General features: G+C 33.5%; 1 protein-coding gene across 1 annotated transcript in view; it reads right to left on the reverse strand.

Annotated features, from left to right (window-relative positions):
• Positions 1–16,596, reverse strand: part of LOC127873517 (uncharacterized) — a 73,924-nt gene that overhangs the window by 9,039 nt on the left and 48,289 nt on the right. The window contains exons 2-8 of the mRNA XM_052417399.1: positions 5,036–5,104; positions 3,715–3,815; positions 3,384–3,479; positions 3,126–3,236; positions 1,996–2,134; positions 1,134–1,288; positions 172–310 (exon numbers count right to left, since the gene is read on the reverse strand). Coding sequence (XP_052273359.1) covers positions 172–310; positions 1,134–1,288; positions 1,996–2,134; positions 3,126–3,236; positions 3,384–3,479; positions 3,715–3,815; positions 5,036–5,104 — 810 coding nt within the window. The remainder of the gene's footprint in view (positions 1–171; positions 311–1,133; positions 1,289–1,995; positions 2,135–3,125; positions 3,237–3,383; positions 3,480–3,714; positions 3,816–5,035; positions 5,105–16,596) is intronic.

Consider the following 16,596-nt stretch of genomic DNA (forward strand, 5'->3'; position numbering starts at 1 on the left):
ACTGATACTCGAGTGAAACGTATCACGCTACAAAGGTTTGTTCGTTCAACATATAATCTCTTTCAGTGTTTCAACTCGAAACATTATAAAACATTCTACGCAAAATATGTCAACGATCGTTGATATTGCAAAACGCATGTTTTTAGACTATGAGATTTACTTAGTAGTTACCAATCGCCGTGCTCAATGAGGGTCAGGAACTGGTCATCATCCATAACACATATAGCGGATTCCTCTTGCGGACTGTCTCTGGACCCACCCCCTTGGCACGCGTATTCCTTAAACGAGCCGTAGTCCCGGACGTGGCCGCCTTAAAAGACAGTTTCTACGTCGTTGCCTGTGTCTATTTATGTCGTATTAGGGACAAAATATATGTTATAAATGGTTTTGAACTTGTATCGATGTCTTTTCACTAAAATTTACAATGAGGTCAATTATGCAAATAAACGATTCAATTATTATGCACACATGTGTTATTGCAGTATGTATCCGCCTGCAAACATAATGTATGTAAACATAATTCCGTGGCGCATCTAGTAGTTTGCCAGAGTCTGTGCACATTTCCCCATAAACCATTTGAAAGCTAAACAATAGTTATTCGTTCTAGTTTTTCACGGCATGACATTTTAAGAAATTGAGAAGTTCATGCAACATTAAGACAATCACCAAGCTCAATTGGTAAGTTATTTAAAGACATCGTATAATATTAAAATATGTATGTATGTATGTATGAATGTATTTCTGTTGACCTTACAGTCAAGGATAACCCATGAAAGTGCAAGCACTTATTTCAAATGGGGTCCTTTGGTTTTGCTGAAGAGACAGCAAGCAGAAGAGACAGTATTGTGATACAAGGAATCTGGTTGCGATACCCTAGCTCTTTGCGAATAGATCCCTTGGTTCTTTTACGTGCTCAGTGTATAGCACCGATACACGCGAGAATTACCTGGGTTACATACCAGCACATTTCTAGTTGGATGGGAAAGACTTGAAGCATATCTGAAATTTCCAGTGCCCCGGCCAGGAATTGAACCGGGGACCTCTGGAATGGTAGACCAGTGTGTTACCACTCGACCATTGCACCACCCAAACACCTAAACATCAATAATTTTGTAAAGTTCAAAACAACATACCAGCTCTCGGGATTTTGCTCACATTGGCGGTGATGATATTCTGTACGATGCCTATTGCTGTTTCATGAACGTAGGTGGGACGCTCTGGGAGGTTCTCAAGACCGTCAAATATGGCTTTCATTTCAAACCGCAAGTTGTTAAACCTTTGCTGGTTGCTTTTAGCAAAAATGATACGCGAACGTAAAATGATGGTACAACTAGGCATTGACAATCACTAGAACATGAAACAACTGCTTAGTATGCTGTATACAAGATGATATCAGATGATTTAATAAATATACAATATAATACAAGTTGACAAATTGTAGTGCTAATAAAATAATCATTTGCAGATGCAAATACGGTTTTATATTATTTTTGCATCTTATTGTATATAGACAAATTAAAATGAAATAACCAATCGTCGAATGCATGACAACCTTTGTAATAGCATCAAATATGGCGTGTTTATGTACTATAAAATGGAGACTGTTATTGTAAATACAGAATTGATATTAAAGTCATTAAGGTATAAGAATTGAAGTCGGAGCTACTGCTATAAGAATGTTTAAACCTGCCAGAAAGCAGAATAGCGAATAGAGCACTACTCGTTCTAATTAAATTGACTAATGCTTATTTCTACACTGGTCTCAGCTAAGCTAAGCAAGCTGGGACCAGTGTAGAAATCGATATTTGATAATTTTTACATATGATCAATTATGAACCATTCCGCAGCGCCGACAATTGAAGTGATAAGCCCAGTGCACTGTAGTGTTGATACTTTCTCGTTGGAGTTTGAAAACATTTATTTTAAAATTACGGACTTTGGTTGAAAGTTTAAGGGTTCGTTATATTCCAACAAAAATAGGTGTTGCGTAGTTACCTCCAAACGAGCGAAGAGTTTACATCCAGGACTTCTAAGGCAAACATGAAGTTGATTCTTTTGTCGAATCTACGAATATTTTGAATGGTGACGTTCGATTGGATAATTTGTGGCCGAAGACGCTCTTCGCTTTCCTTGACTGAAATTAATGTGAAATGACTACTAACCGAAAATACTCGAACTTATTATGAAACTGATTTTGGATTTTGTGGTAAGATATAGTCTACATTGACAAAAACAGACACATTTGATTAATTATGTTTCCGTATATTTAGCTAAAAAGCTTACTGACTAGGTTGTGAAACTTTTGCATTCTCAAAATAATGCTTTGCGAAATGGATGAAAAAAAAATATGATTGTATAGCTTTAATCGAATATTCTTTGATACGATAAACAAACGTTATTCAGTGGTTAAAGGTATGGAGGCAAACTGTTTCTTTATCCTTACAAACAAGAACGTTCTTTTTTTACCGCTTACGTTCGTAACATACGCGGCAATATCATCTTCGTGGTTTTACAAGTGTTATTAAATGTAAAGACAATAAATAAATCTTTATTTAACAAATGTATTTAATTGCATTAATAGGCAATAATCGCAAAAAGAATTTCTGAGCTTGCATAATTGCCTTTTAAACGGGTGAGAAAGAGGACCCTTTATAAAAAGGAACTACTTTCGAATGGAATTTGGACGGATACATATCCATTTAAAATAATGTAACTAATATTTTTGGTGGTTGCCTTTCCAAATTGGCTAAGTGGTTGATACACGCTCTTCTCACATAGGAGACCCTTGTTCAATCCATGCTTCCGTGACTGTAGCTTGTAAGCCAACGTATTTATGCAAGAGCTGGTTACTTTTATGTGAAGTATGTTAACTAACCATTTTGTCCGTTTGTTTACTAAAATGCAGACATATTTCCTAAACTTCCTAGTATTATTGATTAATTTAATAATAATAGTAGTGTGTATTTCTGTCAAACGCTTTCAACCGAAATTAAGTGTTTAAGTGTATTACCTCCGTTAGAAAACGTGTCTACCCAGAGTAGTAAACATAGTTTTGAAAATTCATATCTTATGGTGTTTTACTCTGAACCGATATGTGAACTGCTTTGCATTGCAGTAGATCTTACAGTTGATGCAGCCGTCGTTTATATTGACGGATGAGAATCCCGAGGAACAGTTGCAGGTGGCGCCATCCAAGCATTGTCCTGGGTAACACGGGCGTTGGTAGGAGCACGTCACTGGAGCAAAGTTGATATAATTAACGTCGTTAGAAGTTCGCCATAAACAATACATACAATTACATCATTGCTTTGAGGTCAAAAGTACATGTTTGTTAAACAGCAGAAAATAGATTTGACATAATCAAGTCATAATCAATTTCTTACATGTTCTACAGTATGGGCCGCTGGAGGTTGTAGGACAGCTGCATGTATACGGGCTGGAGCATTTCCCACCGTTTTCGCAGTTAGGATTGCAGATGGCTGAAGCATGAAAATAATGATAATGTTAGTGCTTTTCCGATCTAAAACAATATTATTTACCACTGCTATTCTATATAATTTCAGATACGTTACGTTTTCATCAGTATATCATAGTCGCGTGTTTGAGTGCAAATATGTTCGTACCATCTTGGGCGTAACTGAGCTTTTACAACAAAGAGCACACTCATTTATATTTATAAATTTGTTATTCATCATTAGTCGCGTTCTGACTTACGAATGCTGCAATCTTCGTTTCCATTATGCGTATAGCCGGGCCGGCATCTGTTGATGTAGTCGGTGTAATAATCTGTATAGTATCGCCAATGAGAACATCCCCTATAAAATATGTTCTTTTAAACTTGGACGCAAAAGTGTGAATCCATTAAATGTTACTGTTATTTTGTAACATTATATAAGGTAATTCCCTTGCGCTTATGATGTCGCACGTCGTTATCTTGTGAGAACAATGTTGTTTAGATATCGGAAATAGTTTTCCGTTTTAAATATAAACATAAAACCTGCAGTATTGGACTTCAAAGATAAAGAAACAATGCAACCAGGTACATATTTCGTTTTATATTATTGATACTGTTTATTATTGAATTATTTGCGTTTTGCTCATAAACAATTTCTGCATAATGTGACCTAAAATAAATTTTCAATGACAAGATTCAAAGAGCTGTTACTTTTAATTGTAATTTCTTTTCAAATATAGTTGAACAGTAACAATTATAAACATATACAGTACGTTTGTGACTTTTGATAATCAATTTTGAAATGTCTTTCATAAATTAAAATTAGTTAAATCATTTGCTAAGAACCAACACTAAGTTAACAACTGACATATCATGGAAAATGTATTTTTGCAGTTGTTCAACAGTTTAAAAATGTATACAGTTGTCAATTGTATTTTTCAATATCTTAGTATTTCCCTTTTAACGTAATACATGTATTGTCAATATTAAACATATTATGTACTTTGATAAACTTATAATTAATAACTGATTTCATTTTAAAAAGGTATACACATGGTTTCTGAAATCACATAACGTATGAATATTTTCTTGCTTACAAACCTTGCCACCTTTTTATCAACTTCCAACAAGCAATAAGAATACCACTGTCTATGTCAAAAAGCACACAGTGCCACAATCACCCTCACATAAATTAAAAACAGTCAAATAAACACACTTTCTTGTTTTGAAGACATCAATCATAGATTAAAAAAGACACAGTTTCAGTCTCAGCTAATGTTGTAATGCTAGTTTCGTAAACAATTAACAATTGGCGTAGTGCCGTTATAAAGTAAAGTTAAACATTAGGCAATTGGCATTTAGCATTACGCGATTTGCAAATTAAAGACGATATGTGATAAACAAAAACGCGATCAAAAAAACAAATTGTAATAAAACATTTCTAAACACGAATTTACAATATAAACATGGATTTATTACCAGTATTATTAACAAACGACTATAATTACAATAAAACATTATTTGAAATAACAACGATTTAAAACTTTATACCGCTCCATAAACAAAACCTTGTCAACTTACCACCACCAAAAGGAACATACGCAGTATCTACGCTCTATGGGTCGACGCACTGCAACTGTCTCGTAGTGTCTGAAAAAGCACATAGGTCATTTAAACAATTCTGTTGCTGTATTAAGACAATCGATACCCGGATACAATTCGATGAACAACAGCACAACACGTTCCTTTGCCAACGGGAATGGGCAATAGATGATGGTACTTAAAGACTGACTAAACTTCATATTGACTATTGATTGCAAGAATGTTGAAAAACTATTAATGTGTTTGATAGTGATTTTTTCATTAACTTTGTTAAGTTTTTAACGAAAAATGTAATGTATGAAACTCAGTGCAGACGACAGCCATCAATGTGTCTTAATACAGCAACCGTATTTTTTAAATTACCTATGTGCTATTTCAGACACTAAATGCATTTGGGTGAAACACTATATATTAAAACCGCTACGCCACAGATGGTGAATCAAATATAAACAAGGCTAACATACTTGTTTTCACTCTAAAGATTACAAAACTCATGAAATGCAGTCTATCAAGCATCATTTTACAGTCATACAGATATTATCGGACTAAATAACTTTTTTTTGATAAAGCCATTACACAGATAGACTAGGACTTATTGGTATGTGATAGGATAATTGTTATTGTTCGTTTGTATGTGCACACTTATGTGTTCACAAAGTCACTTTTAATTAAAATACATCATAGTTGTATAATGTGATTTGCATATAGATATGAAGATTACATTACAAGATTGTTTGAAATATTTTCATTTCAATGTTTTATTTCTTCATGACATAATTATGATTCCTATACAAAGTTTTTGTGTTTAATTCTTTATATACATAAGTCGAACTTAGATGATAATACACGGCTGAGCCGGGCCGGGCAGTAATAATCGGCCCGCAGGGAGCATAACGGCCCGAGGGATTTAGCTTGAGGGCCGTTTGCAACCTGGTGCCGATTATCACTGCCCGGCCCGGCTCAGCCGTGTATTAACGTCTGTAATATATATCTTACTTTGTTTTGTTTATCTTTGTTTTGTTCTTTCTCTAAAATTTATTACAGAACCAGCTTTCCGTACTTTTATTTTCATTCAATTGATTACGCAGTTTATGACGTTTTTCAGTGACGTAATTTCTGAGACGAAAAACAATAGTTTTAGCTATTTGGACGTGAAAGGTTAATATCGAATATTTTTGAAGCATCGAACGAAAACAAAAGCGAATTTCAGATTTTGAAATTGTCGTGCATAATTGGACGCTTTGATAAAATTCTTCTAATCGCTCCGACAAGTCATTTTGTAAATCGTGTTTTGGTGACAGTGGTTAGCATTTCAATCGTTTACAAAAAGTGATTCAAAATAAATATAGATAAACGGATAGAATAACAGAAAACGGAGTGCACATCGTTGATATTTTATTATTATAAGCATCGTATTAAAGTTGCTATACAGGTTAGTGTGTCTTTTACTTTTTAAACTTTGCTGGCTCAAATAGAGGCATCAATCTAATGTGAAGCAGCAGAGTTTCAGTTTCAATCGATATTTGTATTATCCAAATTGCGTGCTACCTGTCATTAAATAATCTAATTATGACTGATAATTTCGTTGATTTGTGGCTAAGATTTAATGTGGACGCAATTTTTTCCAGTTTCGCGTGAGGGCTGATTATTTATAATGACCCCGCAATGGGGATAAAAGCATGAAAAACTGAACAAATTTGTTACCATATATAGAACGGTATGTATTATAGTAGATTAACATGTTAAGGGGATTTAAAAAATTAGCATATATGTACTATGTTTATCAGTAAAACATAATTTAATAACTTAACCATTTTATATTGTTTAATAATGGACAAACAAACTATGCGTGCGCTAAAGTCATTTATCATTTATTCAGCTATAAATTTTCTGTATCGATCCAGCGCAGGACGTGGCTCGGCCGCCGTATCACATGTTCGAAACTATTAATCAACGATTTTCAGACCACTAAATAAGGTAAATATATTCAGTAATAGATAACGCTGACATCACATTGCTTGCTGGGTTATGTATAGACTTTTTCATTCAAACATTAGAAACTTAAAACATCATTATTTCCGTTTTCTGCATTTAAGTAAACAGGTCAACAGTGCAGATTTTCAAAATCAAATATACGTGTATCAAATCTATTAACTAATATACTAAATAATCTAAATTTATATATTGTTTGTATATGCTCAATAAAAAAAACTTTTTTTTTTTAAAGTGTGCATGTCAAATAATACGGGGAATAGTATCAATAGAACGGAAACAAACAAAAAAGTTAAAAAAAATAATTGCTAAGCTAAGCATAACAAGCATATTTAAAAGATCGAAAAGGCCATGCACTTTTTTTAAATATTTATTGGTACACACAATAGATCACCTTCAAAAACGAAAATCAAATGGGAAAATAGAAAACAAAATCCAAATGGAAAGCCAGCTATGTGCATACATTTAATAATAAAACAATGCAATTATGTGTATGTAAATAATATCAATATTTGATAAAAAATAAGCATCTTAATGCATACTTTTTATTCTCAAGGAAAAACTTGAATTCGAGGCATTTGGTCTTACTTAATAAATAAACTTTGCGATCTTTGTTACATAATACACGTATTTAATGATTAATACTTTGAATGTGCAAATGTATGTGGAAGAACGAAAGAACGGTTTTCGAGAGTGACGATAAATAAATACTGTGAATCATGTCAGGTGACATTTGGTCTGAAAAAATATGGCTTATTGAAGTACATGGAGTATTATTAGTTACGGTTATGGCATGAAATTACTGAAGTTGTATATCCCAAACACCATCCGTTACTTACAGTGTAACGATTATATCTCACCGGCTTAGTTCTTATTATGTTGTATAAACATTTATGTATAGACTTGTGTTAGCGTTTGTATTACATTTAATCCTACTTTGTTTCTTCCTTGAATATATTACCAAACCAGCTTTCCGTATTTTTATTTACATAAACTTAATTGCGCAATTTATTATGTATCTCGTGTGACGTCATTTTTGTAACGAAACATACTAGTTTAACATGTTTTATATTTAACATATTTTAAACGCAGTTGCATTTAAATAGTACGTGTTTGTGTGTTTATCACTTTATGAGTGATTATTTAAATAAAATGTGAATAACAGTGTTGGAATAAAAAGTCGAGTGAAACCGGTGATTTTGCATTGTCGATTTCTTTCATAATATAACCTGTACTCGAATAACGCGATGTTTTAATTCCATGTTTTTGTGAAAAAATGACAGATTATGAACAGTGTTAGTGACTTTAAAAAGAGCTTTAAATCTCGTCATTGCGGTTCATTGTTCTTTTACTTTTGATTGGAAATTGACGTAGAATTTAAATCCTAATTTCTTTAATAAATATGTCGTTCCTTTGTAAGTTGACCAAAGAATGTCTATCCACAAAGAATTTGCAAGTTACAACAACTGTTGTAACATGAAAAATTGGGATCGCGATGATAGCAAACAAAACTATACGAAAATAAACAAGGTAATATTAATCCATGCAACAACTTTCGTGAGTACAATAAAAGCCAGTAGAGCTGTAGAGGGTTGACTTTTGTTATTTAGATGCCAGCTGGTGAAAAGTATGTTAATAGAAGAGATGTCGGCAAAAAATAACAATATCGGCGAGGGTATATGCTGCATCATAACGGACGTAGAGGTACATTTTGTAACTTAACAATAATTTTGACATCACTACGCAAAGTAAGATTCAGTTAATTTAATCTGTTTTAGGCTATTGATTTTAACACTTAAACGGTAGTTTAAAAAAAATGTTTTAAAAGAAATAGAAAACCATGTTAATGTCAGTGTGAAATAACAAGACTTATCAAACAGTTTCCATTGTTTTACGTTGATAGGTGCATTGAAATTACTCGGGGTGTATGGAAAATACACCATGTATACGTCAACGCTCTAAGCGAATCGGATTAGGTAATTTTTGTATGGAATGAGTGATGTATTGGACGTCATCATTGATGACGTTCAATCGAACGAATGATAAAGGGGGCTAAGTTTCGTTAAGCTGGCGCATATAGTCGCGATTTGGGGCGCTTGAAAACTGGTCGGTAAATTTTGCTGAAATTTGACATGTATATGGAGAAGAATGCGATCTACCTGTTGGCGTAGGCGTTATACCTGGGAAAAATATAGTTTTTGATTAAATCACGAAAACGTTTCGCAAGTTTGACAAAACCGGAATTACAAAATGCGGTGTGGATATACCGAATTCCCTACCGAAATCCCCGAAATCAAACTTTGATAAAAACAATGTTTCATTAGTGATTTCCGTGTATTTCGCAACAGTCTATATTAAAATACGCAGTTTTTCGATAAATAATCAATATTAATGGGGATTTCGTGGGATCTCGTGGATTTCTGGGGATTTTGGTAATTACGGGAAATTCGGTATTTCTTCACACCCGTCAAAATGGTCGACTTCGTCAGAATGAACGCTTAGAAAGTATTTACAAAAAAACATCATCTCAAACAATGTAAAGTGAACGCTACTTATCTGTTTTGTAGATAAGTATACGATCCATTGGAAAACACTAACATTTGACATAAAAAAACGCCAGTGGATATGGAAATCTTCATCGTTCGAAATAGCAGACGGCGTCGACCAAAGGCGAAAAGAACGCGAGAAAGTATTAACAAAATAACATAATTAAAAATGATGTCAAGTGAACGTTAATTCGCTGTTTTGTAGATAAGTATACGATCTATTGAAAAACCATAACATTTGACATAAAACACCCGTGGATATGCAAATCTTCTGCGTACCAAATAGCAGAAATCATGCGGCGTCTAATCTGAGTCTACGCTGTTTGCCAAGGCCGATAGTATAATGAATGGAAATGCACAAACTCAGCAACTGGCAAGCATATATGCATTAGTAGGTTGTTTCGTGATTATTTAGAAACGACTACATAATTCTTTTGGTTCAGCCAGTGCAACTTAACAGAAATAAGTATAAAAAGTTTCTACACCTGACAACAATGTGCCAACTTAATACAAGGTAAGTTGTTTACATTATTTAAAATATTGCAAGCTTACAGTACTCAACAATAAACAGCTGGTACAATGTAATATCATCGTTTTAATTTTAATAAGCCCTTGGTTAATTACCCTTTTTAATGTTATGGATCAATGCATCTCTAACACCTTCAATTGACTTGTCCATGAAAAATATACACCCTCAGTGCATGTTATCCCATACACCATCAATCACTTACTAAGGCTCGATTGGTCATTCTCGGCTCGGGTACTACTTACCGGTACATGTACCCTGGGTACTCTTAACTTTACTTACATGTTCCCCGGGTACGGTAAATAAACTTAAACATACCCGCAAATATTAGATTGTATCCGAGTTGTATATCCGCCAAAAATCTGATGTCGTTAAACATGCTACCGATAACGTAAAACAATTGTGTTTACCTTAAACAACCTTCTCTTTTAAAAAATCTGCATCAACATGCTTTTTAGTTTGAGTGTTGAGAGGACGCCGTAGGAATAAGCAAGTAATCAAGAATATGTCTCTGTTTCTGCTTTTATTTCCTTCATGTATAATGACGATAAGGATTGACGACTAACATTGACGACAATGATCACAAGCATTTACGACTAACACTGACGACAAGCATTGGCGCCTAGATGTAACATTGACGATTATCTACAATAAATGAAATTAACAATAAAAAATGAATAATAAGATTATAGTACAACAGATATGCTTTTCAAAGTATAATATAATAGCATACACTCATTAGAATAAGAGGTTTCATAAATAACAATTTGAAACATTTTCAATCAATATCGAAATATCTTATACAATATTTATTACACAGCATGACTTAATTGTTAAAACATAATATAAATACCGAATATGGTGTTCCCCATTTAACGGACCTTGCAAACCAAATAATGTTTTTTTTTTTAAATCTATGACGGTAAAAAGTGAGCGTGCGATGTCGCGGAAAATATTATACTTGACGACGTCATACAATGACGCGACTTTAAACAATTTAACATTTAAAATTAAATCACATCATTGATTTTAACAATGAGTTTTGATAATATAAATGCCATTGAACAGAAAATTGACATAAATGTAAACATAATTAATTTTTACAAAATACCCGACAACAACCGATTTAGTGTTAAAATTTCTGGGTACGTTTTAGTATATTTACCGTACCCAGGGTACGAGCCTTACTAACTGTATTATTATTATATCTCACCGACTACAAGGTACATTTACCTTGTTGTGTTTATCAACCTGGAATTTATGTAAACACCGGCTTTCTTTACTTTTTTTTTTCATTCATTTGATTACGCAATTGTTGACGTACCTCGTGGAAAATTATTTGAATCTTTGGATTTTAATGGCGACAAGCTGGAAGTGTCAATTTATTTTAAAAACGAATCTAAGATTTTAAGTTTTGTGTGTTTGTCATGCATAATTCAGTGTTTTCCAGAAAATTGAGTACCAGTTATATGGCCGGCAACTATGCAGTAAAACAAAAGCATTTATGACATTTACTTGATATATTTGGGAAAAGAAGCCGTCATGTAAATGTAAGAGTAAATGTAACCGGCAGAATCGCTGGCTGACGGTATTTAAAGAGAACACTGATAATAGTAAACTAAATCTCTACGATACGATTACAGCGTTGTAAAATTGTGTTTTGGGTGATAATGGTTAGTAATTCATACAAATGTTATTAAAAAGTATTGTGCTTTAAAATTAATTTTGAGAATGGGATGGAAGATCAGAAAATGAAGAGCATACAGGGATGGAAATATGTGGTTTCCCGTGAGCCTGGGGCAAGTAGATTTTGGCCTGGGCAACTCAATTTCAAAAGTTGGTAAACTTCTTTTTTTAAATCTTAAAACAATTCAGTGCAATAAAAATTGAAAAACAATTGATCACCATGGATCAATACTAGTTAAATAACATTCATTATTTAGGAATAGGACATGACTCAATTCAGGCTCATAATAATACATCATGCATTGAACATGTGTATTGTCAGCAAATGTATATAATTATCTATTATTTTATTAAAAAAATGTATAATAATATTCACATGTTCATATTTCTGGGCTCGTTATTCTTTATCTGGGCAACCAAAATACTAAAGATGGTTGCCCACAATAGCAAAAAGTTAGTTTCAATCCCTGGCATATCATTGTAACTTTATTAACCAGGTTTTCCGAAGGAAAAAACTGGTTATTAGATTGGCGAATGCGGGCGGGCTGGCTGGCTGGCTGGCGGGCTGGCGGAATAAGCTTGTCCGGGCCATAACTATGTCGTTCATTGTCAGATTTTAAAATCATTTGGCACATTTGTTCACCATCATTGGACGGTGTGTCGCGCGAAATAATTACGTCGATATCTCCAAGGTCAAGGTCACACTTTGAGTTCAAAGGTCAAAAATGGCCATAAATGAGCTTGTCCTGGCCATAACTATGTCATTCATTGTGAGATTTTAAAATCATTTGGCACATTTGTTCACCATCATGGGACGGTGTGTCCCACGAAAGAATCACGTCAATATCTCCAATGTCAAGGTCGCCACGACTAAAAATAGATTTAAAAAAAAAAAAAAACTTACAAAGGGGGTTAATTTTTTTTGGTCATTTCAAAAGTTCAGTTTGAGTTTTCTCCCTTTATCAGATTTTTTTTTCACAATGAAAACCTGGTTTTGTGACAATTTTGTCCCTTGTTGTTTAACTGTATTGCATTAAAATTGTGATTGAGGTAAGCTTGTTGTTTATAGTATATTTACTTTTTAGCTCGACTATTATATATGAAATATATATAGTGGACCTATCCTACTCACCCCGGCGTAGGTGCGCGCATTGGAATGTTTGCGTACTACCTCGAATATATTTCCTATGTCCATTGACATATTGCTTTCATACATGTATTTTGCTTCTTAACCAACATGACCCCAATGTATAAACAAAAGCAGATAACTGTATCAAGCATTTTGTAACAATAATGGCCTTTTTTCACTAAGAATAAGCATATAATTGATAAATCTATTTTAAAGTTTGCGTACCACTTTTAAATTGCCACAACTTTTTTATTATGCTCTCCCCAAATTTTTTAAGGGGGGAGCATATAGTCGCCGCTTCGTCTGTCCGTCCGTGCACAATTTTTGTCCGGGCTATTTCTCAGCAACTAATGACTGGAATTCAATTAAACTTAATGGGAAGCTTCACTACCAAGAGGAGACATGCTTATTATCAGCCGGTTCTGGTCAGATGATTTTTCACAGAGTTACAATGTATGGCCCTATGAAATTTTCCATTAACTGTACATATAACGCGATCTACCTGTTGGCGTATTCGTTATTACTGTGAAAAATCTAGTTTTTGATTAAATCACGAAAAAGTGGTGTTTTTTATTGCGCAATCGCTATAAACACGTGGCTTGGCCGGAAGTACATGTAGCCTTAATAGCAACCCCAAGACAATTCACCCCCAGGAGACAATTCACGGGCTAGACAATTCAAATTAGATTTTTCATAACCCAATTTTTCGATTTTCGTAATCATTTTTTTCGTACCCCTTTTTTTTCGTGCCCAATTTTTTTCGTACCCATTTTTTTCGTACCTAAATTTTTGTTCGTACCAAATTTTTTTTCGTAACAATTTTTTTTTTCGTACCCATTTTTTCGTACCCAAATGTTTTTTGTTCCCAATTGTTTTCGTACCCAATTTGTTTTTTGTACCCATTTTTTTCGTACCCAAATGTTTTTCGTACCCAAATTTGTTCGTACCCATTTATTTTTTCGTACCAATCTTTTTCGTACCCAAATTTGTTCGTACCCATTTTTTTTTCATACCCATTTTTTTCGTACCCAAATAAAAAAATTCGTACCCATTTTTTTAGTACCCAAATTTGTTTCGTACCCAGATTTTTTCGTACCCAAATTTTTATTTGTACCCATTTTTTAAGTACCCAAATAGTTTTCGTACCCTAATTTTTTTTGTTTCCTTTATTTTTTCGTACTCTAATTTGTTTTCGTAACCAAATTAGTTTTTTTTCCTGCCCATATTATGTTCGTAACCATTATTTCTTCGTACACAAATTTGTTCGTACCCAAATTTTTTCGTACCCATTTGTTCGTACTCAAATTTTTTTCGTACACAAATTTGTTCGTACCTAATTTTTTATTTGTACCCATTTTTTTCGTACCCAAATAGTTTTTCGTACCTTTATTTTGTTCGTACCCTTTTTTTTTCGTACTCAAATTTGTTTTCTTACCCAAATTTTTTTTTTTCGTACCCACTGCCCACATATTTTTTCGTACCAATTTTTTATTTTGAAATAATCGATTTTCAATTTGATTTGAACTCTCCACTCATTCCATCCCGCGAAACCCTTAAGGTGTCGCAACTCTAGTAAGAGGGGATATATGAAATGAGTGATGTATTGGACGTCATCATTGATGACGTTCAATCGAACGAATGATAAAGGGGGCTAAAATTCGTTAAGCTCCAGCGTATAGCAGCGATTTGGGAGTCTTGAAAACTGGCCCAACACTTGTGCTGAAATTTGACATGTATATGGACCAGAACTCGATCTACACGATGGCGTATTCGTCATATCTGGGAAAAGTCCAGTTTTTGATAAAATTACGAAAAAGTGGTGTTTTTTATTGCGCAATCGCTATAAAATGAGTTCTCGCCGGAAGCGTTAATAGCGTTAATAGCAACCCAAACACAATTCAACCCAAGGAGACAATTCACGCGATAGAAACTTCAAATTTGATTTTAATTAATACATATTGCGATTTTATTCCCAAATTAATAAATAAGTTCATATTGCGTTTAACATACGAAGCTGAACCCGTTTAGAAAATATTAACAAAACAAACAAAAACAAACAACAGTTAAATGTCATTGATGTAAATATGGTAACCTGATTACATATCCACTAGCGTACACATGAAAAATAGTTCGCAAGTAAACAACAAACAATCAAATTTAAACGCAAATAAGTTAACAAAATATATAAAATAAATCCGAGAAATCGATACTTAAAACTACAATTTCTGCACTAAAAACATTTTTGAGAGTCATTAAAACACATAATTTCGGAAGTATACAACCAACAATCAAAATGGCTGCCAATGAACGTTCGAAAAGAACGCGAGAAAGTATTTACAAAATAACATCATCAAAATAATTAAAGTGAACGCTACTTCGCCGTTTTTTAGATAAGTATACGATCTATTGAAAAACACTAGCATTTGACATAAACACACCCGTGGATATGGAAATAGACATCACGCGGCTCCCGCATTTTGCGCTATGTACGGTTGTTCAGAAAACTTGGTAAGTGTCATTGTGTTCTTGACTTTGTCCGATGAGTTGAATTTTATATACCATTACCATGCGAGAAAGTTTTCAAACACATTTATTTATTACGAAACTTACCTTGAAAAATAAACAACACACATATTAGTGGCACGAACTGGTAGTGGCACGAAACGACAATCAACCGTAAAAGTTCAAGGACAAGGGCATAATTTGAATGGAAATACATGTGTTGAATATTGGATAAATTAATTGTTTTGCCGTTAAAAGGGTAAGTTTTTTTGGTTTGCTTTGATTATTTTTTTTATCAAAACACAAGTTTTATAGTTTGATTTCTGTACAACAGTTCAGTTTACGTTATATCTTGAATTTATAAATATCGAAATAGATGTCGGAGTTTGCACATTTCGGACGTTGCTATGCAAGTTAGTTCTCGATAGAATATACTGTTTTACCTTTTCGCATACAGTTGTGCAGCTGTTTTCCATGAAATGATGCAATGTTTTACGTCTGGAATACCCCCCTCGATGATTATAAATCATTAACTTCTCAAATTATAAGCATCGTCAACTTGACAAGGTTCTGTCAAGATTTAATTTTTTAATTTAATTAATAATTAGTAGAATATGTAAAGCTGAGTAACATTAATTCAGACTGATTTCTGATTAGGGCAGTGGTTCACCTGATTCTCTCATAGGTTGACCACACCACAATTTATAGCAGAACAAAAACAAATAGCTTGTAATTATAATTGATAAATGTGAATGTTTAATTTATTTGTTTGCAACAATTTGGAACCTTTTGGTTTAAGCATTGTAAGCCTAGTGTATAATTGCCCCTTTGTTCAGCACACATGAATTGATATGAAATACAGCTATATCTCGTGTGGCGTATTTTCATTTAAACTCTGGATTTTAATGACTACAAGTCAGTCGTGCAGTTAAATATGTTTTAAAGCATAGAATTTTGAAAGAATCCAAAATTATTTTGGATTTTGTGTTTGCCATGCATAATTTAAATTTTCATAGGAATAAAATAACTTACAGCGACAGGATTACGGCTTTGTTATGTTAAGCATTTGATACAAATGTAATTAAGAATTAGTGTGGTTGTAAATAAATTTTGAGAAATGGAACGCAAAAAAATCACAGAAAATGGAAGTGCATGCATG

Source organism: Dreissena polymorpha, chromosome 3 (genome assembly GCF_020536995.1).
Source record: "Dreissena polymorpha isolate Duluth1 chromosome 3, UMN_Dpol_1.0, whole genome shotgun sequence".
NCBI classification, from domain to species: domain Eukaryota; kingdom Metazoa; phylum Mollusca; class Bivalvia; order Myida; family Dreissenidae; genus Dreissena; species Dreissena polymorpha.